The 26,483-nt window shown below is 38.7% G+C and overlaps 1 protein-coding gene across 4 annotated transcripts in view; it reads right to left on the reverse strand.

Moving 5' to 3' along the window:
- Positions 1-26,483, reverse strand: part of SHLD2 (shieldin complex subunit 2) — an 86,702-nt gene that overhangs the window by 22,116 nt on the left and 38,103 nt on the right. For all 4 annotated transcript variants that reach the window (XM_074958755.1, XM_074958753.1, XM_074958752.1 and 1 more), the window contains 6 exons: positions 20,422-23,099; positions 18,087-18,194; positions 17,167-17,361; positions 11,228-11,362; positions 4,673-4,879; positions 2,729-2,963 (listed from right to left, as the gene is read on the reverse strand). In XM_074958755.1, coding sequence (XP_074814856.1) covers positions 2,729-2,963; positions 4,673-4,879; positions 11,228-11,362; positions 17,167-17,361; positions 18,087-18,194; positions 20,422-22,051 — 2,510 coding nt within the window. In that variant the 5' untranslated portion in view covers positions 22,052-23,099. The remainder of the gene's footprint in view (positions 1-2,728; positions 2,964-4,672; positions 4,880-11,227; positions 11,363-17,166; positions 17,362-18,086; positions 18,195-20,421; positions 23,100-26,483) is intronic.

Genomic DNA, 26,483 nt, shown 5'->3' on the forward strand with positions numbered 1-26,483 from the left:
GCCTCTTCCGAAAAATCCCCCACTAACAATTCTGATATATACAAATTGAAGGTCTAGGGAACTGTACAAGAACAAAATGAGCATTATTAACATCTTACAGAAGCAATCTCCTCCCATGTGCTCCAGACCTATTGCAGGACTGGTCATGTGCACACTTGTTTTCTTCTGTATCTACAGTAGGCAGGTAGGCTTGGCTTTATTATAAGGTAGGCTGACTGACTGATGGCTACTTCATATGGATTTTAACTTATGCAGCTGGTAATTTATGTATTTTTCTCAAAGGTTTAGACTAGTTTGGGTTCGGTATTCTTGTTATGCCTTTTATTAAAGAAATAATGCCAAATCCTTATCTGTATTTGTAACAGGGCAGCACCCACCTTCCGCAAGCGCCCCCTTCTGGTCGGGTATGTCTGCAATCTTTCAGTTTATGGTCACTCCTGTTAGTGGTTTCTCAGGTGGTTTTTCAGTGACTCAGCCCTCCGGCCGGTTCACACACACTGTCTGTAGGTGAAACAGAACAAACCCCTTCCAGGTACACAGTGTTCACCTTTTCCGGCACTGGTATGGGAGCTGTAACCCCAGGGATTCCTCCCTGAAGACACAGTCTTCTTGCAGCCCTCCCTGAGCTCAGTCCTTACTCAGTCCCAGCAGCCAGCCAGGAGGTCCTTCTTAGTTCCCCCAGTCCCTGTCGGCAACTCTCTTGGGCTCAGTTCCAGCAGCCAGCCAAGACTTTTCTCAACTCCCCCAGTCCCTTCCAGCATTGTCTTGGGCTCAGTCCCAGCAGTCAGCCAGGAGCTCCTTCTTAGCTCCCCTAGTCCCTGCCCACCCGCAGCTGTCCATGGTCCTGTTGCTCTTTCAGCTAGCCAGGAACACAGTTCTGTCTCCTCCAGCTCCAGACAGCAACTGACTACTGCTCTGTTCTGCAGCTGCTTTTATATGGCCCTGCTGGGCCCTGATTTGCTGCTCCCTGAAGCCTCTCTCATTGGCTTCTTCCCTTCAACAACTCTAGGCCACTGGAAGGACTTCTCTTCTGCTCCTTTCTGGGATAGTGTGTGGCTGGACCCTGAGGCCTCCAGCAGGCTGTCACAGTGTTGCATAAAGAAGAGAAGGTACAGATGATGTCCTACTACTTCAGCACCCAAGCAGCAGGGTACTGTTCTACCATTCTCTTGAGCGCTGCGGGAGGGACCTACCTAATTGCAGGTGCTGGCACACTACAGTTCTAGGGAGTACAGTCCGAAAGTTTGGGACTGGCTAGACTCTCTAGCCCCCTCTAGCCATATGCTATAATGTGCAGTGTCTATTCCCCACTTATGTAGTTCACAGAAGTAGGCAGGACTGTACCCATGTATGTTCACATCGTATTGTCCGTGACTAATTCTGGTTGTATGCTTTCTTTGGGGAAGGGGATCATGTTGTCATCTATGATAATTTAATACAGTCCTAAGCATGCTGTCAGCACTCAGAAAACAACAAAACAATAATTACTAAAAATCTCTAATAATACAAAAACTAATGCCCTGGTATTTTTGAGTAGGGGGTAATTCCAAGGACCAAGCCAATATTACCTTATTCAATAAAAGGGACTCCTATGTTAATTGCTGTGTGAGCTAGTACAGAGTGAGAAATGACTGTTTTATTTGCTGGTACTCAATCACCACAGTCCCTGTTCTATCCCATGATAAAGCAAGTTAGGATAACTTAGGAAAATAAGGAGTTATATGTAAAAGCAAATTATATGCCAGACTTCATGCTCATTGCCTCAGAATTCGCCTGTACTACATGCATGCTATGCTTAATCCACTCTGCAAACAAGGTAAAGGTAAATATGTGTTTGAAATAATAAATTCTTTAAAACAAATAACGATTTCTACATTTAATAATTATGTTGTTAAATCAAATGATGAGGCTTACGTTTGCTTGAACCTGTTATAAATCCAAGTGTTTGCACAGCCTATCTCATGCTGCCACCTGCTGGTCATTACGGGAGGTACACAATCAATTGGAAAGATGCAGGGTTTTTTGCCTTTTGTCCCCCTTAGTTTAAATTAGATGGCGTATCTCATTCTAGGATGAAGCTCTGCTTTCACCAAATTTGAAAGCTAGGAGAAACCATGACATGGTCAAATGGATTTCTTGGGTTCTCACATAAGCACTAGAACCAGGATCCTCCTTGATCCCAGTCCAGCGTTACAGTAACCCCCAAACATCACTACTATCCCCTCATCACATTAAATGGGAGTCAACAAATTATGATGGCTTATTTAAAGATGGAATATAACCTTTAAGTAATGATAAAAATAATATAACACATAAGGATACTTTACATTCTGTAAATTTTTCCATCCAAAGTACTTTACAAACACAAATGTAGTAAACCTGATATTGTTTTTGAAGAAGATAAGTATTATCACCTCATTTTGCTGGTGGGGAAGCTAAGGCAAAATGAAGTTACAGGACTCACCCTATGTCACACAAAAAGTCAGTGGCAAGGCCAGGAACAGAACTGCCTTCTGAGTCCCAGAAATGTGCTCTGACCACCAGAAAATGCTATTTCTTAAAGAGCACACATACAGTATGGTAAAGAATAAAACACATTTCCATTCACAATGTTAATGTATGTGAAGCCAAGTTTACATGAAATTTATTATGGTTATTCACTATATTTTAAATCTCTCTTTAATGCTAAACGTTGTTTTACTAGTCTTAGTTTTCTTATTTGATTTACCTGTAGAACTTTCTCACTTTGTTAAACGGTAAGCAACTAAGGCACTGCTTGTAGATCTTGTTCTCATCGGTCTGTAGTTCCAACCCACATTTTGCACAACCTGAATAGATGATCATAGGAAGAGAAGCCAAAATACATTCTAATGAAGTGTCAGCATCTAAGATGAGTTGCCTGTACTGGGGAGTAGCAATGGTAAACTTCAAGTCTATGACATGGGCTTTCAACTGAATCACTCCTACAAAAACAAAAGGATTAGATCAAATTTTGTGCCGTTTTAGTATTTTATAATATTATCACAGAAAGCAGCAACAAGAAGATATAGCTCAACTGATTCAAAACACTGCGTATAAATAACATAACAATAGCCTGAGATTTACTTTATCTTTTTGGAACTGCATATTGACATGCTTTACAAAGAATGATTTCCTCAGTGATAAAATCATTATGATAAAAAAAAAATCTGAAAGTAATGACCTATGTGCTTAAATATTACTGTGATAGATGCCTATATTTTTTTTAAAAAACAGACTTTGAGATCAGACAGGCAATACATAATAATAACTTAGATGTTCTCTGATTATAACAGTGCCAGGGATTATTCAAACATTTCTCACATATAGAGGTGTCTTGGTAAGTAAACCTGGAAACAAAACTTTCTATGGCAGGTACAGACAATGGGGTAACAGGATGCTATGATACACCAAAAGTTTATAGCATCAAAGGGCAGTTTGATGGAGGGGAGCAGCAGCAGGACGAGAATTTGTTCTGCCTTTGTTCCACCTGGAGTTCTAGCTCTGTGTGCCCGAGGAGCATGAGCAGTGCAGCTGGAACATTCAGAAAATAAAAGGATAAAATGTTAAACAAGTCCTACTGTGTACGCGTAAATGGAGATTTTCCAAAGCTTATAACTTAACCAGATCGGGATAGATTTTCATGGGTACAGCAAAAGACACCTCTCCAACCTCAGGACTATGCCCCACCAAATTTTAAGTCTGTGATTCAAACTTTGAAGGCGTTAGATTTGTTCCAAATGGGATTACAAAAAATATACTAGCAAAACTACTTAAGTTCCCAAAAATGGCTGTACTGTTCAAACTGATCAGAACTGCAAGCAATGGAAAACAACTGGTTATTGATGTGGATAAAAAAAATATTGAACAGGTGCCTTGTCCAGCCTGTGCACTGAACCAGAGAGGGGTCTTGTGGAAAACACAGTACGTAGCAATATAATTAAAAAGCTATATCATAATGCATACACACAAGAGTGCACAGGAAACTATAATTCTTTTATTTCCTATCTTCTGAACACTTGACTTTGCATCCTCAACAATGTTCTTCCAGCACAGTTTTGTTGAATGACTATACACAGACATAGGTGTCCATTCTATGTTCTGACAGAAAAGGTCTGTTTTGTTCTGCTCCAGGGGTTTATATCGTTTTTAAAGTGAAAAGGACCATAATGCAGAATAAAGGCCACAAAACCTCATCTAGTAGTTCCTACACCTGCCCCAGTAACTTTTATTGAACTAGTGCATATCTTTTAGACAGATTTCAAACTTGATTTAAAGACTTCATGTGATGGAGAATTTATCACATTCCTTGGTAAACTGTTCCAATGCTTAATTATCCTCACAATAAAAAAAAATGTTACAGTGGAGAGTAGAGTAGATGGCGATACGAACACATTTAATCCAAGCTGTTTTTATTCTGTTCCCCTTCACAGGTCATCTCTATGCCTTCTGAATGAAGGCTGCATTCACACTTTTACTGGGATACTGAACAACTGCTTCCAAGACACACAATTTCAGGCCTACAGCTAGCTGTGTGTGTCTGGTTTTAATGAAAACACTGTTAACTATCATAAATATAGTCAGCTTTCCTGCTTAGCAATGTGTCTCTCACTTAAATAGGTAGTCAACAAAGAGCTATGCATTACAATCTCACCTGAACATTTTTCCTCCAGGTGTGCTGACAGATTTGTCATTTTCATGAGAGACTTTTCACTTTTTTGAAACTTCTCTTTAAATTCAACTGCCCTTTTATCATCATCAAATAGACACTCACAGGATGACCATGGAGTTGTGTGCAGTTCAATGTCACCTGAAATAGAACTACGCTGGGCAAGTAGATATTTAAATTCCCATATGTGATCTGAAAAATAAAGCAAGAACAAATAAAGACCCAAGAAATTGAGTTAACTTCCATGCTATGGTTAATACTTGTAGAAAGCTGCAAACACCTACGAGATTCCTTAATAAAACAAAATAATGTGCTCAGTGTTGTCTGCTATCGCGATTGTATCATAAGTTTCATGATAGCTGGAATTTTTCTTAAAAACAGTTCCTGGATCAAACTGATTGCACCAGACTCTCAGGTTTCACTAAAAAAATTTAAGCTTTTTAGTATTCATGGTTCCATATAAAAATTTGAAAACATGATCCAAGTGTACACAAAAAGCAAACCCAGAAAGTAAAATGAACCCCAATTTTATCCTTTTAAAAATCTCATGTTTTTTTAAGGCAATCTAATAACTGGGGGTGGGGTGCTGGCTGATAATACTGACTGCTTGTCTTTGGCAATGCTGTTGCTCTCTGACATAGGACAGTCATGAGACTATAAAACATTCTTAATTAATGCAGTGAAATAGTATTGTAATAATTTCTTGTAAAATTTCTTTTTCAGAACACCTTGTTTTATGAATACTACTATTCCTTAGGCGTTACCTATAAAATAACTAAACATTTTTTTTTATATTTCTGTTTTTTATAAAAAAGTTCCTACCTGTGTTTGGGAAAACAAAGGGAAAAATGTGCTAAATGTTGAAAGGTTTAATTAGGAGAAAGAGGACTTAAAAACACTAAGCTAAATTCTCCTCTCCAGTCCACAAAATGGGTCTCTTTAAAGTTATTCTGATTTCTCTTTATGCCTGGAACTCCTATTGAAAGAAGTTCAGCGCATGTTGGGAGAGTGGAACAGTCATGAAGAAATCAATTGTGGGGGGAGGGAAAGGGGTTTGGTGTGGTGAATTTAGCTGTAAATATGCAACAGCAATCCTTCAACTTACAATAAAGCAACTGTTCAAAGGTGGATTTTTTCTCCCTTTATGACTTGTAAAAAGAGCCCAACTTTCAATACACACTGCTAAACCCAACTGTTGTCCAGAATTAGTTTACTGGCATGTGGTTATAAAGTTGAATCCTGGAACTTGAAGAAGGAAATTATATTAGTAGGAGAATTATAGTGGGTATCACTGATAAGTGTCATTTTGCCATTGTCCAAACATTGATCCATCTTCCCAAAACTCTGTACTTTGTTCAGGACATTTCATTTTACTGATTTGCACAATTACAGATTACACATAGTGTAGTATTTCTGTATTTTAATGCCTTCATCATTTGCTATCTGCTTCAGGGGTCACTAAACCACATGCCTGTGCATATTCTTGAAACACAATCACTTGATGAAGCTCCATTGCATAACTGAGGCATGAAGTTCAGTACCCTCTAAGCGTTACACTACTTTTCAACCAAAATTTAAAACAATGGGGTGACTATCTTTTTGAGTAGGTATTTCATTCAGATGGGGTTTAAATCTGCTCCTCTATTCTATGGGAGAAATGCATTCCATCGAGAGAAGAATACAACCCCTAAAATGTTAACTGTTTTATGGAGCAGTGCTAGTCACTCCATAGTTGAGGCTGAAGCTCACATTTGAGGGTTATAGTGAACTCAATTTTCAACGCTTGACCCAAACTTCTCAAAAGAAACCAACCCATGTGAAATTTCACACATCTCATTCAAGGGAAAGTTTGGAGTGGGGAAAATCAGAAAAGGAGCTTAAAAGTTTTTATATTTCTTTAACAATTTCCTGGCATTGACTTCTGCTAAATTTTTTCAGCTTATCAGATCTCCAAAATGGCTTAGCCTACAAACTTCAGTTATTCACTTGTTTTCTTAGATGAGAAGCACCTATTTTTGGAGAAAGGAGGAAAAAAGTGTCAATATGGGGATTACAATTATATTATCGGTGGTGCTTGTAATGCCACCTATAGTTAAGGTTGCCTGACACTTTCCACTAAAAGACCCTGTTTTCAGTTACTTACAAGATGAAAGCAGGAAGTCAGAGATTAGAAGTAGATATGGTGGGGGACAGAGGCAGGAGACGGTGATAGGATAGATAGGGGCAAGAGTCAAAAAGGAGGGTAAGAGTGGAGGGGCAGGAGTTGGGTAGAGGTGGGATAGGAGCAGAAGGGGGCACAGGACAGCTGGGAGGAAAGGAGATGACAGGAGCAGAAGTGTCTATGATCACTGCTAGAACATACTCTCCTACAGATTTTGAAACTGAACGCATTGTTCCTGAATCTCAAAATTCCTTTGCTGTCTAGCAATTGGCTATGAAAACCAGGGGCAAAGTGTCTGTCTCCAGCCCACCCTAATGACCGGTTTACACAGAAGATAACATTCTCTACGGCTACTCATTACACTGTTAGCTCAAGCGGTAGAGGACTACACTGTGAATCTAAATGTCCCAACCCTGCTGATGATTCATGTGGGAGGCCAATATGATTCTATAGATGACATTTTTGTTTTTTCAATTTTTAAAGTTTTTTTTTAAAATGAAGGAAGCTACATTAAACAAAATGACGATATCAAAGAATCTTAAGGTTGTAAAGTCATGCAAAAAAATTAGGAATGCCAATCAAGGTTGCCTATGGATGATCACAATCACATACTATTTAGTATGTGAAGACTATGTAGTGTCTCTTTTTGGATGCAACAACATATGAAGCGTGTGAGAGAGTGTAGTTACCTCAGACTAAGATACACAAGGGGAGCCCGGGTTTTCTTGTCAATTTCATGGCTTCTGCCATGAAACTGACAAGACAGCCGATGTAAGGGACACAGCATCTACACAGGCACTGCGTCCACTCTAACTACACTGATATAAGCCTTATGCCTCTCGCGAAGGTGGAGTTATGATGTCGGCACAGTAGGGCACTTACATTGGCAGGACAAAGGCTGTAGTGTAGACACTGACATAATGAGGTCGACATAAGCTGCCTTTGTCAACCTGTGTAGTGTAGACCAGCCCTCAGGGCTAGTGTACACTTACCAGCGGATTGAGGAGCAGAGATCGATGCATCGGCAGTCAATTTAGCGGGTCTTCACTAGACCTGCTAAATCAACCCCAGATCACTCTCCCGTTGACTCCTGTACTCCACTGGATCGAGAAGAGTAGGGGGAGTCAATGGGAAAGCGTCTGCCGTTGACATCGAATAGTGTGGATCCTGCGGTAAGTAGGTCTAAGCTATATCAATTTGAGTTATGCTATTCATGTAACTCAAATTGCATAGCTTAGATCAAATTTCCCCTGTAGTGTAGACAAGGCCTCAGACAAACTATACTGCCCAGAAGTAATACTAAAGACTATGTTCCTCTGGCTGAAGCAAGCCACTTTTTGTTTGCCTTTTCGCTCTTTTTCTGGATCAAGCTGAAGAAAGTCCTGCCTTGCCATTATGTACACTGGGTTAGAGCAGGTTAGTACAGATTCCGCAATTATGCAGAATTGTATTTTAGGTGTCTTGAAAAAAATATCACATGGATCCTAAACACGACTGCCATATAATTTAATTTCTTTTCAGAAAATCATCTCAAAAGCCATTTCTAGAGAAAGCAATTTTTGTAAGTTAAATTGATTTTTTAAAATCACCTTACTATGGTTGAGAAAATACATTACTGGCTCAACAAGCACAGAAGATTGTAAGCCCACAAAAGTTAATGAGATACTTTCCACAGACTTCCATGGGCTTTCGATCATATCCGCCATGCTCATTTCACCATTCGCTGTGTGCTTGGTCACTGTAGCCTAGTCTATCTAGCTCTTATAATATCTTTTAATCTATTTGCTTTTATGACCTCATCTGGCAACTTGTACAGTCCCCAGTGCTACTACTACTCTTTGGGGGAAAACAATTCTGTCAGTATTCTCAATTTTTAGATTGTTCTCTATGGTTTTTAATACTCCTCACTAGTGTGAGCATTCATCTTTTTCAAACTCTTTCATAATAATTTTCTTTGTTGCTTCAGTTAACCCACATTTGCTTTTCTCTAATAGAGAGAGCTTCACTTTTCTTAAAAGCTGGGATCATTCTAGTAGCTCTTGCTGTATTCTTTCCAGGGCAGTATAAAAATAATTGTTGTAATAACTACTACTCTCAGACATTAATTTTCATGTCCTTCTTTAAAGCATGGAAGACATTCATTCAACTTGACAGCAGAGACTACCGCCTTTTTTTTTTTTTTTTAAATGTTACATTTATTTCTTTGGTCTCACAAAAGCTTAATTTGTATCAGCAAATTCTCTACTTGTGCTAGGATTTTGACATAAACTGCATATTGCTACTTAGTCATGACGAGCTACTTACATATCTTAGTCAGGACTGCAATATTTTGACACTTAACCTTACCTAGTGTGCTCCACAAATTCATTTTTTAGGAACACAAGGAAAAACTTTTTAGTTGTAAAATCTTCATGGGTGAAATCCTGTCCTTAATGGAAGTTAGCCATTGCCTTCAATGTGTCCAGGATTTTACCCCATGTTACTAGGCCTGCTCTGCTCTCCAAAGGCTGTTTGACTACAGAAAAGTATTTCATTATTCAAGGCATCATGCTTGGTAATCTCAGCCAGATCAGAGTAATATAGATAACGGAGTCTGACTACCTGATGCTGTTACAAAGAAAGTCTATAGAACCAGCACAGTTTTTAGTGGCAGAGTATGAGAGTTTTCTTTACAACTTCAGTGACAGATGAAAATAACTGTACCTCTTTGTTAAAAAAAATTTGCTTTGATGCTTCAAGGTAGAGTTATTAATATCGCTAAATATCCTTCTGTCTTTCTAGGGAAGTATGAAAAAAGCTGCAATTCCTCATCCCCACTTATCAGGACTACTATGTAAAGTTTAACCTTCTAGTACACATGGCCATCACATGCCTAGCTGTTTTTGTCTCCTGGCAAGAATGACCATCATGTGCTGTCTTCTTGTGACCCAGCCATGCCAATTAGTTCTTGTGACCTATACACTTGTTTGGCATGACGTGGACTTTTCTTGGCTGTCTTGCTGGGATCAAATGTTCATGGCTTGTCTATCAGTGATGGGTATTTGGACAGTTGAGAAATCAGTCCTTTATCTTGTATTTTAGATATCGTCTTTTAATGATTAAAATATGTGAATTGCTAGATTCATAGAACACTAACTGGAGAATAAATTACAAGCTCTCTGGCACAGTTAAAACAATTATAATAATCCTATCCATGTCTATATGGTATTAAAATTTCCTGTTGTCTTCCATCGAAGGGACCAAACAACAAAGCCTTTATTGTAGTATAATGGCTTATGGCTTGATTATCCGCTGTGACTATTTAACTTGCTGCAGCACATACTGTAGCGTCAAGAAACTTTTCAATGATCTCCCATATTATTTAACAGTTAATACTTCACCTTTCTCAGTTCTATAAGGAACTTACTGGAGTTTTGTCATTGCCTCCAGTGGGTTCAGGATTTCACCTCATGTTACTTTCCCATAAGTTCCTTATTTCTCTTGGACAGTATTCACATGTCCTATTCCCTTCTTATTACAACATACCAAAAAATAAAGGTCATGAAGTTTTCATCATCTTAATGCTCAACTTCTGCTGGTAGTCTACTCTCTTCCCATTATTATTTTTTGTGTCTTATTGCTTTAGTTCTACCTGCAGCTACTTCAGTTCTGAAAGAGAGTGTGCTCTAGACTAGAGGTTAGGGCAGGAGAAGTAGTAGTCAGAATTTCCAGGATCTATTTCCAGCTCAACTACAGATTCACTATGTTACTTGGGCAAGTTTCTTAATCTTTATGTATTTCAGTTTCCCCATCTGTAAAAATGTATATAATATTGCACCTCACTAAAGCGATGTCTTTTTAAAATCTTGCCCCAAACATTTATGGTAATGATCTTGATAGGCACTGAGCACCCGCGGATTGGCATCAATGGGATAAGAGAGCATTCAGCATTTCTCAGGATCAAGCTCTAAGTAAAAGCTAGACTAACACCTGTAAAGCCCTGTGAGACTCTGATATATGAAAATATAGATAAAGCATTACAAGATCACTGCTAAACCCTTAAACAGCCATTTAAAACTCTCATTGGTGTTCCAGAATAAGTGGATGAAGCAAGCTGAAGTTTCTGAGCCAACTTGCATAACAAAAGATAGCGCAGAGCTGTGGGAATTGTTAAAACATCTAAAAACCTCAAGTACATTGTCACAATAGGACTGAGGGATATTTACCCATTGAATAAAAATATTTACAAAATGAATGTTTTAACACAATTAACAGCATCATGCAAAACCTATTCTCATGCTACCTTTTCTCACTCTTCTCTTGACCTTTACTATGACTGCAGATTACACATATTAATCATTCACCTGGATAATACATACAAAGAGTTTATTTATACTTACCCTTTTTCCTTTGAAGTTGAGGACACCAGGCTGCCCCTGCTCCCCATAATACCATCAGATAGTGCTGATCTCGGATCTGTTCCACTGTTAGGATAATTTTTCTTTGCTTTTCTCCTTTGTAACTGTATACAGACTCTGAAAAGGTTTTAAATGATATCACTGTGATTTTCCAAAAAACTTATTTAAAATTTACATGAAAATACCTGTGAACCCACAGCGCCAGTTAGGGACGAGTGGGGAGGGGGCAGCAAATATTTCCCCCCACTCCCACATTTTTCCACTTGCTCAAGTTCCATAAGTCAGAGCCATGGGGGGTGGGGGATACAGCCTGACCACTTTTAAGCAGTGGTCCCATACTATATCAGTACAGCGGCTGCCAGAGCATTGCTTCAGCTTTTTGGCCACAATGGCACTGAAATTGGACCCAACTCTGTTCAGATGGAGTTGCAACCAGGCCAAATTTCAGTGAGAGGCATTGTGACCTAGTGCTCAGGGTCACAACACCACTCAAATTTGGCCCAGCCACCCCTCCATCCAGATGGAGGGGTGGCCGGGCCAAATGGTGTTGCGACCTGGAATGCGGCAAGTCTGTTCCTGTGCAGCACAGTGCACAGGAGTTTGTCAAGAAGTCAACTCGTGGAGACACTGGCTCAAGCACTGTGTGGGTCAGAGAAATAGGAGACTTCCATTGAGAACAGGTGAGATGCACTTTTGAAAATAGCGCCACTATTAATGGTGCTTTAGTGGTAGGTGCTGAGTACTGGGACTTTTTAAAATCTTGCCCCAAACATTTATGGCAATGATCTTGACAGGCACTGAGCACCCTCGGACTGACATCAGTAGGATAAGAGGGCATTCAGCAGGTCTCAGGATGAAGCTCTAAGTCAAAGCTAGAAAAAAAATGCCATAATATTTAAACCGCTTTCTCAAAGAGAAATATTTTTCTACTACTATTCACTCAAAACAGGAATTATTGCTGTGTGTACAAACAGACTAAAAGGGATAACAGTGGTAAATCTTGAATTTATAAGAGTCCTATTCATCTCTTAATTCTTGAAGTCACTTAGAGTCACAGAGTTTAAGGCCAGAAGGGATCACCAGATCATGTGGCCTGGCCTGCTGTATATCACAGATCATCAACACCAACCAGCACCCACACATTAAACACAATGACCAAAATATTACAGTCCACAGAAGACTAAACTATTATGTGCCACAGGGAGAGAATAGGAAGGACCAAGGAGCACCAGTGCCAGAGGCCACTATAATGGCAGTGCACTGATTAAGTGAAATATACCCAGACAATCCTGGCAAATGACCAGCCCGCCCGCCCCAACACAGAGTGCAGAGGAAGGCCAGAAACCCTCAATGTCACTGTCAATCTGGCCTGGGGGAAAATTCCTTCCCAACCCCTTATATGGCAATCAGTTAGATGCTGAGCATCTGAGCAAAAACCAGGCACTGAAGCACATAAGGGTGAGAATGTCTGGTTACATATCAGAGCACGGGTCCCACCTATTCCAGTGGCCCATTTCCATCTCTAATACTTCAGATTAAAGAGAACAAAACAAAACAAAAAAACAAAATATACTGGAGGAAGGGGGCTGGGGAACCCTGCAGGTGGCTGGCTGAAGCCCTGAAGCACGGGCTTTTAGGAACATAAGACAAAGCTGGAAGTGAGCCCCAGGGCTGTCACTGCCCCCAACCACCACAAAACAAACTAGTCATACAATCGCACTCAGAAATTTGTCCAGCTCTCTCAAAACGCCAGTTGCTTTCCTCCACAACTCCTATGGGAGGCTCTTCCAGAACCTCAATCCTGATAGTTCTCCTTCTAATTTCCAGACTGAATTTGTCCATAGCCAGTTTAAACCCATTTGTTCTTGTGTCAACACTGTCCTTTAGCTTAAATAGATCTTCACCCTCCCTCCCTGCTCTTTACTCCCCTTCTTTCTGCTAGGCTGAACAAGCCAAACTCATCTAGTATCCTCTCATAAGATAGGCCTTCCATTCCCCTAATCATCCTAATAGCGCTTCTCAGCACTATTCAAGTTTGAAGTCATTTTTCTTGAACATGGACAACCAGAATTGTACAGAGTATTCAAAATGAGGTCTTACCAGTGCCTTATACAAAATTATTAATATTTCTCTCTCTCTACTGGAAACACCTTGCCTGACACATCCTAGGTCCGCATTTACCGTTTTTGCGGCTGCACCACATTGCTGGCTCAGTCATTCTGTGATCAACCGATACACACAATTCTCCCACCTCCTCCGTCACTTCCAGATGATCAGCCTACACTTGTAGCAGAAATTCTTATTATTAGACCCTAACTGCACGACATTGCACTTTGTACTATTGACTTTCATCCCATTACAGCCACTCCAGTCTTCAAGGTCATCCAGATATTCCTGTATAATATTCTGATCCTCCTCTGTTTTGATGATCACTCCGAACTTTGTATCATCAGTAAATTTCATTAGTACATTCCTATTTTTTATATCAAGGTCACTGATAAAGTACTGAGTAAGACTGGGCCTTAGACTGATCCTTGGCAAGCTCTACTAGTAATCTCCCTCCAATCCAATAGTTCACCTTTTAGCACAACCTGTTGCCTTCTCCCCTTTAGCCAGTTCCTTATCCATCCTACAATTCTTGTACTAATTCCCACCTTCTCTGATTTAACTAATAATTTCTCATACGGTACTGGGTCAAGAGCTTTACAGAAGTCCAAGTACATTATTAGATCTACTGCATTTCCCTTTTTTAAAAAAAATCAGTTGTTTTCTCAAAGGAAAAGAGCCAACGGTTCTGGCATTACCTACCTATGATTATATCTCCTTTACCATTTACCTCCATTAATTTAATTATCCTTTCCCCTCACAATTTGTTCTAAAGCCTTGCATACTACCTAGCTCAGACTAACAGATCTGTAATTGCTGGGATCACTTTCCCCCCACTCCTTTTCTTAAATATAGGTATGACGTTAGCTATTCCCCAGTCATATGATACTACCTCCCAACAGAGAGAATTATTAAAAATCCTTGCTATGAGACTAGCAATCTCATGTGCCAGTTCTTTCAGTATTCTGGGATAGTTTAGGGCTTTAAACCTACATTCAGTGTTTCTCACAAATACTTAACATAGTTCTCCAATAGCAAATTCTGTTCAAAATATAACTGTTGAGATGTATGTACAGTATATGCAAGCATACATCATGGAGAATTGCACCTTTAGACAGTTCAGTCTGTAGGAGAATAAAGACAATATTGACAGTTACAGATAACAGTGTGGGGAAGTAGAAGAAACAGGTAAAAGGGAGACTATTACTGCTTTCACTGAAGGAAGGAGCCAGCTTATGCCAGTGATCCCAGTCTAGGACCACTTAGAGAAACCAAAGGCTATCTTCTCTGCTCTAGGCAAAAAGCTATCAGCTTCCCTCTCCCTCTGTCAAGTCATGCTCACACTTGACCCTGTTATGTCTTGCTCAGATCACCCAGAACTGTGAGCCACTGCGTTACTGCTCTGTCTCAGCAAGAGTGAGCTTTGTTGCTGCTAAGCTATGTGTTAGCTCCCTGTCACACCAGCTGGTCAGCAAACTGCTTGGGACTCTACCAGTCCAAATATTGCCTTGCAGGTAACAATCAGCGAACACCAGTTTCCAGGTTCCCTGGAGACAGCTTCTTGCAATGTCCACTAGACTTTCACAGAAGTTATTAAGATCTCTGTCTCCAAAGAGATAGAGCACAGAAAGCCTATCAGAAGACTTACACTTCAATCCACACAGCACTTACATAGCACTGAGATGGTTTTGTAATGAAACAGGAATAAGTTTATTAACAAAAAACACAGGTTTGAGTGATTGTTGTACCAATAAATTAAAAACCAGCAGGATCTTATTAAAGGGGAAAAGGCAAAATACCACATTTATTGTGAATACAGAATCATAGTAAGCAGTTAGTTATAGTTATAACATTCCATTCAAGCTCATATTTATTCACACATTCATTCATACACACACAAACACAGGTTCTGCAAGGTTGTTATCATAGTTACCAGCCTTAGAGTTGCTCATGCCAAGCCACTGGCCAGGTGGCCTGGACATGAGGAAGGAGCAGGGCCTTGTCAGATGCTCATCTGATGCTCCTGGAAGTTGCTTTGCAGAATCAGACCCCCCAAAGTTCTCACTTTCTAGAGTCCATTTTTATAGGAATTTCTTCCTATGCCAGTCTATGGGAATTGCTTCATCAGCAGATGGCACATTCCTGAAGGCTCCGTGCTGCTAGATGTTATCTTGTTCTTTGGTTCTCCCATTCTTGAGGCTGTTGGGTGGATTCCAGTCTGCCCTCCAGGGGTCCTCTGGTTATTTCCACTTGACGCCTTCTTCAGCCGATGGATACTAGATTCTTAGGCTGGCACCTCCCTGATCATTCAGTTATTATCCATACCAAGCATCCATCCACATACATCCTCTATCTCTATTTTAATCACAATTGTTAACAAAGCAAGATGAATACAACAAAAGGGCGGGGAGTCTCTAGGTGCTGTTTCTATTGTTACCATGTATTGCTTTGAATCTCTCTCCGTGTGAGTAGTAGTTGTTACAAAGAATTGCTTTGAGAACAGACTCTGTCTTAGAATGTACTAACACAATTAGCAGCTTGCAAGTTTCACACACAGAGGGAGAGAAACAGTACCAAAAACCAAGAGACCTCTTAAATAGTAATACCCTGGAATTTAAACTAGGGGGAATCAAATTCATTTGTGATTTTACTACAGAACTTCTTTAATATGATCCAACATGATTTCAAGTAAAAGTGAAAAAGATTGAAAAGGTTACAAACACATGATGCTTTCTAGTGACTAAAACTTAACTTCAGCAAGTTACAATCCTTGTCCAAGCAGGTTTCTCACCTATAGTCAATCTCCAGAGACTTCAACCCCCTTAGCTGAAAGATCCACCTTTCTCAGATTTCAAGAGCTCTGGCCTCTTGTGTTTCTCTAGCGATGACAACAAAATGGCTTTCTGTTTCTGCTTATAATTTCTATAATTCCACTGTCTCTGTTTCAAGAGCCAGGACGGCTTCCTGAGGGTGCACCCTCCATCCCCTATCATGATCATTACCTGGTCATCTCACCTACTTGCAGTTTGATGGCTTTGTTTCCCTTCTACGTAAATGTACTTCCATTGTTTCTGGTTGCATCTTGCTCAATTTACATTGAAGACACAATCAAGCAGACAAAACAACATTCTTTTGTCTATGAGAGGCTGGGCTTATACACTGCCGGCCAAACTCCTTTATAAGACTGTTTCAAGCACACATCTATAATTCGTTATATACCACCTGTACATATGTAATGCAGTAATATTAATGACCAGCATGTTACCAATTTGCATATGATACCTTACATGACACCTTTTAGATACAGATTATGACAACAATGAGTTCGGGCAATGAGTGTGTCAGGCCTGATGTGAGTTATGGTATGATGAGCCTTCTGCCAGTTGGCATCGATGGGCTCCTGGGGTCATACCCCCTTCCCAGTCAACCAGCAGTTTTCAGGTTCTCCCCCGGCCACCCCAATAATCAGCTGTTGGAGATTTCATGCTGAATTGAAGTCAGAGGGGAAAACAATTTTCATTGGTACAACAATCATCTTTTGTGCTGGAACACAGTTCTGACTGAAAGCAAAGCCTGGCCTCTCTGGGGTGACCAGAGCAGAATATGGAGGTATGGGGTGGGAAAGAGCAATCATCATCTAAAATTTAAGTGCTGATTTTTAAGAAGTTAGAAAAAAATTCTCTAAAATTTACTGTCAGTTAAAAATGCTGATTTGTGGAGCAGGATTTAACTACCTTTTAGCATATTGGCAAGGTATCTGGGCTTGCAACATAATCATGAACTTGCGTCACTTAAGGTCTAACAAGTTCACTTACCTGTTAGTAGAGTGATGCTGACAAGTTTTAGTACTGAATGCACCAATGTATCTGGCTGAAGTTGGTCTAGCTGGACATGCTGTATGCTATCCAACTTCTGCGGTTGTCTGTGTGGGAGATCTTTCAAGTAGGCAAATTTTGAAGACACATATGCCAATAAATCTTGGAGACCATCAACATCTACAACATGGGAAACTGAAAAAAAAGAAGAGGAAAAAAAAAAAAGAAAATCATCTGACCTCTCTCTTTTTTTGGCCAAGAAATGTATTATAATCTAATTAGCGAGTGTTTGGATTGAAAAAATAATTCTGAACCAGGACAGCACCTGGAAGTATCATCATATACAGTTTATCATTTGATTCAGACTTGAAATTAAAATTTTTTTTGCCATTTAAAAAAAAAAAAAGACTAACCATACTTTATTATTTGACAGAATTTCAGCACAACATGTGTGTTGCTTTAAATGCATCCAAAATTAGTAACAAAACAAAAATAGCTCTTACATTGGTACAGAATCATATAAAGTTGTCCTCATTAAAAAGTCAGCATTTACTAAAGAGCTGTATCTGAAATATAGCAGTTATTTCTTATTCTAAGTACAGGGAACTCAGATAGTTCTGCAAATGTTTGCTTTGTATGATGAACGCTCAATTGTGTCACATAGTCCATCTGGCTAACAGTCCAGGATTGCTCTTTACAGATCACTTTCTAGTGTTCTGCGCACTTTAGATGTTTACCTTAGCAAGGAAAAGCCAAACAACAATAAAAAGATTATTTTTTAAATAGCCAATTTTCTTTTGAACTAAAATCTGGAAAATAAGTGATTTAATCTGTAAACAATTCTCTTTGAATTCGAATCTAGCGAAGTTGAGAATTAGATAAAATATAAAGATTCTCTTATTCACATATTGCAGTCTCACATTGTTTGGGATCGATAGCTGAGCAGCTCCCCAGATTAAATAACTGGCTGGTAAATGTTGACTGCAGCATCATTTCTCCATACCAATGGTTCTCAAACACAGTGACATCTGCAACAAAAAAAGCAGACATCAATCCACAGCACATTAATGGTTGATATATATACACAGGTCCTACTTCAGCATTGGAAATCTTTAAAGTGACTTTAGATCTGAATCTGAATTTGGAATCCTTTATTTCACTCCTCTAATGTTTAAGTTGTTCCATCTATTTCCTTGGTCTTTTCCAATGCATTATGGCCTACCTGCTGTTCCTGTCTTGCCAGAGGCCTTCTCCACTACTCAGGTAGGCTACTTTCCTTTTATGTGCTATCTAAACAGTGATCTAGGGCTGACCTTGAAAGACGCAGCCAAGCTGTTACTTTGGCTTTAAATATATTCCTAGGACCTGAGCCTGAAAAGTTGTTCTATGCATATGCAGAACCCTGTTTACTTCACTGGAACTCTGCATGGCCCATGCAGAGCCGCTGGCAGGACTGGAGCACTAACTTGTGACTGAAGAGTGTTTTTAGAAGAGACTATCTTTTTACAACAGCTTAAATTTAAAACAAATAGTTTTCAGAATTCACAGAGAACCAATAAAAGCATTGCTTTATCAAGTCTTCTCAATGGTAGGCATCCTCTGCTGTATGATATTTAATAGTCCAACACCAAGTATCTCATAAAGACACATTGTGCAAGGGAAGTACATTTATCAAGTATGATTTCCAAACAGCAAGGCAGATAGACTAACAGTTTCTTATTGACTCATATAGCTTAACTGAGGCAGGCAGTGGTAGGCTGGCTTAAAAATAGTTCGGATGGAGTCTGAGATAAGGCAAACAAAAAGCTTCCCCCCTGCCCCTTTCCTCTATCTTTACTTTCAGTTTTTCTAGAACATGTAATACCACAGTATCTAAGCAAGAGTAAAAAAGTTAAAACTATACACAAACAGAATTTAAACAAACATTCAAACCTCTGACTGAAAAAGTCACAACATGCAAGAGGTAATGTAAACTATCAATATTAGAAACAATTCTGTTAAAATGTCGGGGGAGGGCAGGGGAATCACAATTATTTCTCACGTTGAATTCTTAGAAGTTCAGATATCAGTCTTCGGCGCAGTATAAGAGCCTACATAAAAGTAGGGATAACCAGATAAAAATACCCCAGCATTAGTGCTTGTGGGATTTGATAACAGGAATAATCCTATATCACTTTCAAGGAATAAATGGTCAGATTATGAAACCCTATAGCAGTGAGGATTTTGTTCAGACCTTGGAAGATTCTGGATTACGTTCCCACTTTCACGTATAGAAACAGTTTAGAACTGTTATCACACCATATGAAATGGGACAGGCTGGGTAGATACATCCTGGAATCTCTTTTAAATGTATTGTAGAGTTGATTGGATGGAGAAGATGACAGTTCTAAAGTTCCACATCCTCCTTCCTTTTTTTGCTTTATTTTGGCCAAATCCAGCCATATCTTAAGCAAATGTAGCTCTCCCTGGGTTGCATCTTCTTATATCAGAGATGAATTTGATCCTAAGCGTATCAAAAGAGTTCCAGGAGATAGCAAGTAGAATAAGGAGCTGTCATCAATCTTAACTAACTTATCCTGAGCTGGAAGAACCAAATAGAACATTTTATGCCAATGCTCTGCAACCTACAGTGGCTCCCCATCCACTGAATATTCAATTCAAGTTTCTAATATTGATGTACAAAGCCCTTAATGGCATAGGCCAAAGCTGACAAGGACTGCCTCTCCTTCTGGGATTTGTCACAACAGTTATAATGGTCTGGTACAGGACTACCAATGATAAAAAACTATAACAGAAGAAATCCAAATATGGATCTCAAAAGCAGAACTATTAAATCAAAATGCAAAACACTGAACACATTGTTCCTTCTGGAGAGATCCTAAGGTTTTCTAGGATGTGTGTGCAGCAACTAGATGCCACAATGATAGCTGCTTTATAAATGCTCATTGGCTAGATAGATTACATACACAGAATATACCTGACTTGACTTAACTGCAATATCGCAAGGTCAGTATACTGCTCCTCTACATGGTGCATGCTTGAGATCAAAGAATCAATACATATTGTATGATAATGTAAAGTTCCCGCTCCCAAAAATCACAATTTGTTGCTTTTTAAGTGGCAGGATAATTGAGATAAATTTTCAGTGAATAAACTAATGATTACAAGTCTCTCTATATAAATTATTCTATGTCAGAAAGCGTTTTAAAAAGGTAAATTTTTAAAGAGCAAACGCATTAAAAATGGAGTTTTTACCTGTGAGTAGTACAATATCTCCAGGAAACACTGTGAGTGACCAAAATGCAGCAGCCCGCCACAGCACAACCTTCCTCTCGATATCTGACTGGTCAATAACTACAATAGTTGCTATGGGAACTTTAGAGGAAGATTTTGGTCTTGACTTTATCTGTATTTCTTTGACATGACAAGGATGTACTACTGTGACCAAAACACTGTACTTCTGGCTCTTGCAGCTGCAGTTTTTAAGTAGCAATGGATTCTTCTGAAGTTTCAAAAACCTTGACAACATCTCTTGATCTACTTTTGTTTCAGGACTGGTTGGAGAACAAACCAATTTAGCTCTCTTTGATTTCTGCTGAGTTTTAAGTGTAGAGTAAGAAATACTTAGGGCATCTTCAGATGTTCGGGTTCTTTTAGAAGAGACTTTATAATAATTATCTTCTTGGGAGCACAATATTCCTGCGCTCAATGGTTCAATACGGATCTCATTCAGCAGTTGTTCATAACTGACAAGTTCTTGAGAGTCCTCTGCATTTTCCTGAGAACTTGTTTCTTTTCTTGTAGCCTCAAGACAGATAATGTTCCCAGCACTCTCCGAACTGAAAAGTTCAAGGGAGTTTGCAGACTCTTGTTGGTGGTCACTCTCAGGCACATTAATACATGCTCCAACAACAAAATTAGTCTGGAAAGATTCATTTAATACTTTATTTTCTCTATATTTTTTTCCTCCTTCTATTCCCTTTAGTTTCATGGCTTCTCTCTGCATTTGATTCTGTTCTTTAAAGGGCTTTTGTGAAAGAATGGCAACTTGACTTGACGTCATTATACTAAGAAATTCGGTGTCTGTTGATATTGCAAAGTCTGAACAATCACGCAGTGTTTTTTTTGTTTTTGACTCCTTTGCTATTTTGGGAAAAAACATTTCCAGGTACTGACTAAGATGTTCATGATGGACACTATGATTGTCTGATGAAACATCTTCTTTTCCCATAGACTTTAAATGTATGCTGATCTGTTTAGTACTGGAAACCAAATCAGAAATATCACAGCACTTATCTTCCAGATGTCTGACACCTTTTACAGAGAGGTTTGGAAGGCAGTCATTTGAGGGTCTTGTATACTGTTCATCTGTTTTTGTAAATATATGAGAAAGCTGTTGATATGCAACTTGAATCATATTTTTGCATGTGTCTCTATCTCCAGATATTTGAGAACAATAGGAAGTTACATCACCAGTCCTCTTCAATGTACTGCCATGAGTTTTCATCCCTCCACCTACAGGTACACACGATGTTAAATAACTTGCCGCTCCAAACCTCCCTTGTTCAGAGTTCACAGAGAAGTGATCTCTTGTGTACACAATTGAGTCTCTAGGGTCTGGTGCCTGATGTTCCACATGATTCATGCTTTTGCATTTTCCAGCAAAAAGATGGAAGGCATGTTTGTCAGATGAAAGGTGGAGTTCTTTCCATGTTTCAGTGGCGGCTACCGAAAAACTCTGTTCCTTTGACACCTCCAGTGGGGTTGGAATGATGGGTGCTCCCAAAAAAATATGGATTTGGGGTCTTCCAGACATGCTTTTTGTATTTTTTTTTTGAGAAAATATATTTTTGTGCAATAAATACAAAACTTCAAATTTTAACATAAAATGCCACAAAACATCATTAACTTATTTTTCTGGCAGTCATGTTAAATTTTCAAATAATTAATTCATACAGATAAATGTGTTTTATACATTAACTGGCTAACTCTATAAATACCACCATTTTATATTTTTGAATAGTCACAGGTTCATAATATAGAGAAATTGGAACAAGTGTGTCTGCCCTACAGCTGTATATAGAACTACACTGATAATTAGGCTCCATTTTTCATTTTGATACTAGTCACTATGAAACATATGTAAATTTGCGGTGCAAAGGAAAACTGAACAGTCCTGAACAAATTCCCGGGAAGCTAAACCTCCTTTATTTCTGTGAAGATTCAAATATCATCATCATCGTCATCATCGTCTACTACTCCTACTAAAACAATTTAACATGAACTGGTTATTTACACCTTCATTTTATATTGGCAGAAATAAATACCTATATCAGAAATTTCTTACTGCATGATTACCAGTTGTTTTCATGTTATGGCGGGGGGGGGGGGAAATTCTCAAATAAATAATAAGTAATTTAAAAGGTTGAATCTGGTTTAAAAATTACTTTCAAATTGAAAAGCTTACTACTTTAACATAAAAATGAAATTGATTATAGGACTATTTTATCAAAGCAGGTAATGTTATTGCAGAATTTCTAATTACTTTTTCAATACACACTAAAAAAGCCCATACTATATCTGAGAAATTGCTTCAGCAGCAGCTGTTATTCATGTAAGTAATGACACCCTGCCTAGGAAGTTACTAGTCTCTTCTCCAAATTAACAACAGTGTGTCCATCTTAAACAAACAGTTTGTAAAAAAAGGACTCTCAGATTTTTCATCGATGCTATGAGTCTTCAAATTGAACTGTATGTTGGAATAATACCCCAATCCGGATACTGTCCAAAGATAGCTGCCTAATATGGAATTTCAGGAAAGTGTAGACATCTGCTTATTTCTGTCTAAATGTTTTGGAAGTCATGGAACTGTGAATCCTGTTGAAGCTGCAAGCATAAAAATCACATGAAGGAAGTTCAGAAATTTGATCCAGCTGCAGATAGAAGAGAGAAAAACATTTAAACACCGCAATGAAAAAAACCCGATATTTTTTATCAGTTTCATTTATTTAATACAGTCAGTTTCTTAATTGCCCATTAGGGGTCGCCAAGCCCTATGACAAACTTCACATTCACAAAACTCATAAAAGGAACCAGAGAAAGGCAGTATAATAGTGCTGTGACACAGAGACTTGTGCTATTTCAGAAGCTGGAAAAAAATAGTATGTGATTATGTAGTTAAACACTTTATTATAATGCATACACATAAATAGGCTGAATTAAGGAGGCAAATGCAACTTCAATTCTGGACTTTCCTAACTTTTTAGTGCTTGGCTTTGCAACCTTAATAATGTTCTCTGATTGTAGTTTTTAATGGAACAGCACTCAAAAATAAAACAATGTAAAACTTTAGAGCCTACAAGTCCACTCAGTCTTACTTCTTGTTCAGCCAATTGCTAAGACAAAAGTTTTTTTACATTTATGAGAGATAATTCTGCCCGCTTATTTACAATGTCACCTAAAACTGAGAGAACAGGTGGGTTCTACTTGATAGTGATCCAAAGCAGTGCGGACCAACGTACCTTCATTTTCATCATCTGAGGCAGATGCCACCACAGAAAGTTGATTTTCTTTTTTGATGGTTTGGGTTCTGTCCACATAAGAGTGTTGCTCTCTTAAGACTTCTGTCAGCATGTTCCACACCTCGTCCCTCTCAGACATTGGAAGGCACTTCAGATTCTTAAACCTTGGATCAAGTGCTGCAGCTATCTTTAGAAATTGCATATTGGTACCTTTTGTGTTTTGTCAAATCTGCAGTGAAAGCGTTCTTAAATCAAAAAACATATGCTGCGTCATCTGAGACTACCGTAACATGAAATATATGGCAGAATGCGGGTAAAGCCATAGAGCAGGAAGCATACAATTCTCCTCCCAGGAGTTCAGTCACAAATGTAATTAACATATTATTTTTTAATGATCATTAATCAGCACAGAAGCACGTCCTCTGGAATGGTGGTTGAAGGAACATACAAATATTTAACATATCTGGCACGTAAATTCCTGGCAACACCAGCTATAACAGTACCATGCAAATGACTGTTCTCACTTTCAGGTGACATTGTAAATAAGAAGCGGGTAGCATTATCTCCTATAAATGTACAAACTTGTTTATCTTAGCGATTGGCTGAACAAGTAGAAGAACTGAGTGGACATGTAGGCTCTAAAGTTTTACTGTCTTGTTTTTTGAGTGCAGTTATATAAAAAATTAACTCTACATTTGTAAGTTGCACTTTCATGGTAGAGATTGCATTACAGTACTTGTATGAGGTGAACTGAAAAATACTATTTCTTTTATTTTTTACAGTGCAAATATTTGTAATAAAAATAATAGCATAAAGTGACCACTGTACATTTTGTATTCTTCTTTTGTAATTGAACTCAATTTGAAAATGTAGAAAAAATCCAAACATGTATAATAAATTTAAATTGGTATTCTATTATTGTTTAACAGTGCGTTTCAAACTGTGATTAATTGTGACTAATTTTTAAATTTGTTTTGCATTAATTGCTTGAATTAACTGTGATTGACAATTGACACTATAATACAGTCTTTGTTCACAGAGTAACAGCTTCATTCTCTTTTTGTGGTCCATGACTACTACCTCCCAGGTATTAGCCCGTAAATTTCTTTTAATTATTTTCACCTGTCTTTGTGTTGCAGGCTGCAGTTTTTCCTGCATATTTTTAATCCTCTTTAAAATATCGTAGCACTCTCCACCTCCCTTCTGCAGTACCTATCCTGTCAAAATGAAGACAAGCATCTTCTTTTATGATTTTTATTTCCAAAACCATTTACTAGGGTGTGTTTCTGTTGACAAATGTTATTCTTTTCCCTTAGTATTGAAAGCATTAGCTTTCCAATGCCCCCAGTTCCTGACCTAAATAGCAAGAGTCAGGATGTATTAGCATCATACTGTACCAACTAAGGCACCAGGGTGCAGAGATAAGCTAGAGAGAGGTATTTGGACTTCCAGGAGGCTCTTGTTAAAATTCTACCTCCAAAATGAAAGGGAGATTGAAATGATTTTCCTGCTTCTAATAAGCTCTTTCCTTTGAGCTCTGCTAAATCATCCCTTACAAAAACAACTTATCCTTGGGTCTCATAAAAATACTTCTGAAGAGCAGATGCTTTGCCTTTGGACAGGGCTAGATTTCACTGAATGGCAGACATTGTCCAGATACTCCTTAGGGTAGGATATTCCAAGCCCCCTATACATACATGGTTTTCCCTCCCACACTTCAAATTAGACATGTTGAAAACAATATTTCCAGCCACTTCCTTTAGGATAAGTTTGTTTGCCAAACAGCAGTGCCTTCTTTCTCAGTTATGAAAAGTGTTGTCACAACTAGAAAGCAAATGAAGCCTCTAGTCCCTTTACCTTATCTATGAGCTCATGCATCCCTAGGACACAGGATCTGGGGAAAAACATTCATTAGAATCTGTAAAAACAGCTGTAGCACATCAGTGCCTGGATGCCCATAGGGGAGTTCACAGTATGCTCACTTTGAGATAGGAAATGGAGCCATTTAGGAATGTAGAACAGCTCACACTTGCTGTAAAAATTACAATAATTGTCCTCTCTCTAAGTCTTCTTTGATCAGACGCTTTCCTGTATATCAGTTGGTCTACCCAGTTTAGTTCTGTCTGCAATCTGAGATCCCAGATCATGCCCTATAGGTCATGCACTGTGTGTGCAGCACGTCTACTCCCAATATAGATTCACGTGGCACTCCACTTGTTATTTTTCTCCTTGCTGACCCCAAATGTTTTGCACTTATTATCAGCTTCAGCTCACCTCACCAGCTTCTGACCCACTCAAAATCTGGGTCTTCTCTACTGTACTTGTTTCCTTTATATATAAAAGCATGTCGGCCAGTGTGGTTTGCAGTGATAAGTACGCTTTTAAAAACCCAAAAGGATTAAGGCCCAACCCTATCTGCTTACTGAATCATATCTTCCCCCCCCCTCAAAAAAAACCCTACCAGATTTGTCAGATACTTTAGAAAACCTTGCTGATTTCTATTTGATCATGTAATTTCTCCAAATGTTATGAGATCACTTTCCTTAGGAATACCTCTATCAGTTTATCTATCACTGAGGTCAGATTTTCTGTTGACAATGTCCTACCTCCTCCTTAGCCTCCTAAATATTGAGTTATGTCTTTACTCCATTCAGTGGCCCCAAGGAGGTCTTAAAATTATTTAATACTGGATGAACAATCTCTTTAGGCTTCCATTTCTAGGGTCCTTTCTAGTATTTAACCCATCTGGTCCTAGAATTTTCAGTGATTTAAGACCCGCATATTTTTTTTTTTTTA

Source organism: Natator depressus, chromosome 7, assembly GCF_965152275.1.
Source record: "Natator depressus isolate rNatDep1 chromosome 7, rNatDep2.hap1, whole genome shotgun sequence".
NCBI classification, from domain to species: Eukaryota; Metazoa; Chordata; order Testudines; family Cheloniidae; genus Natator; species Natator depressus.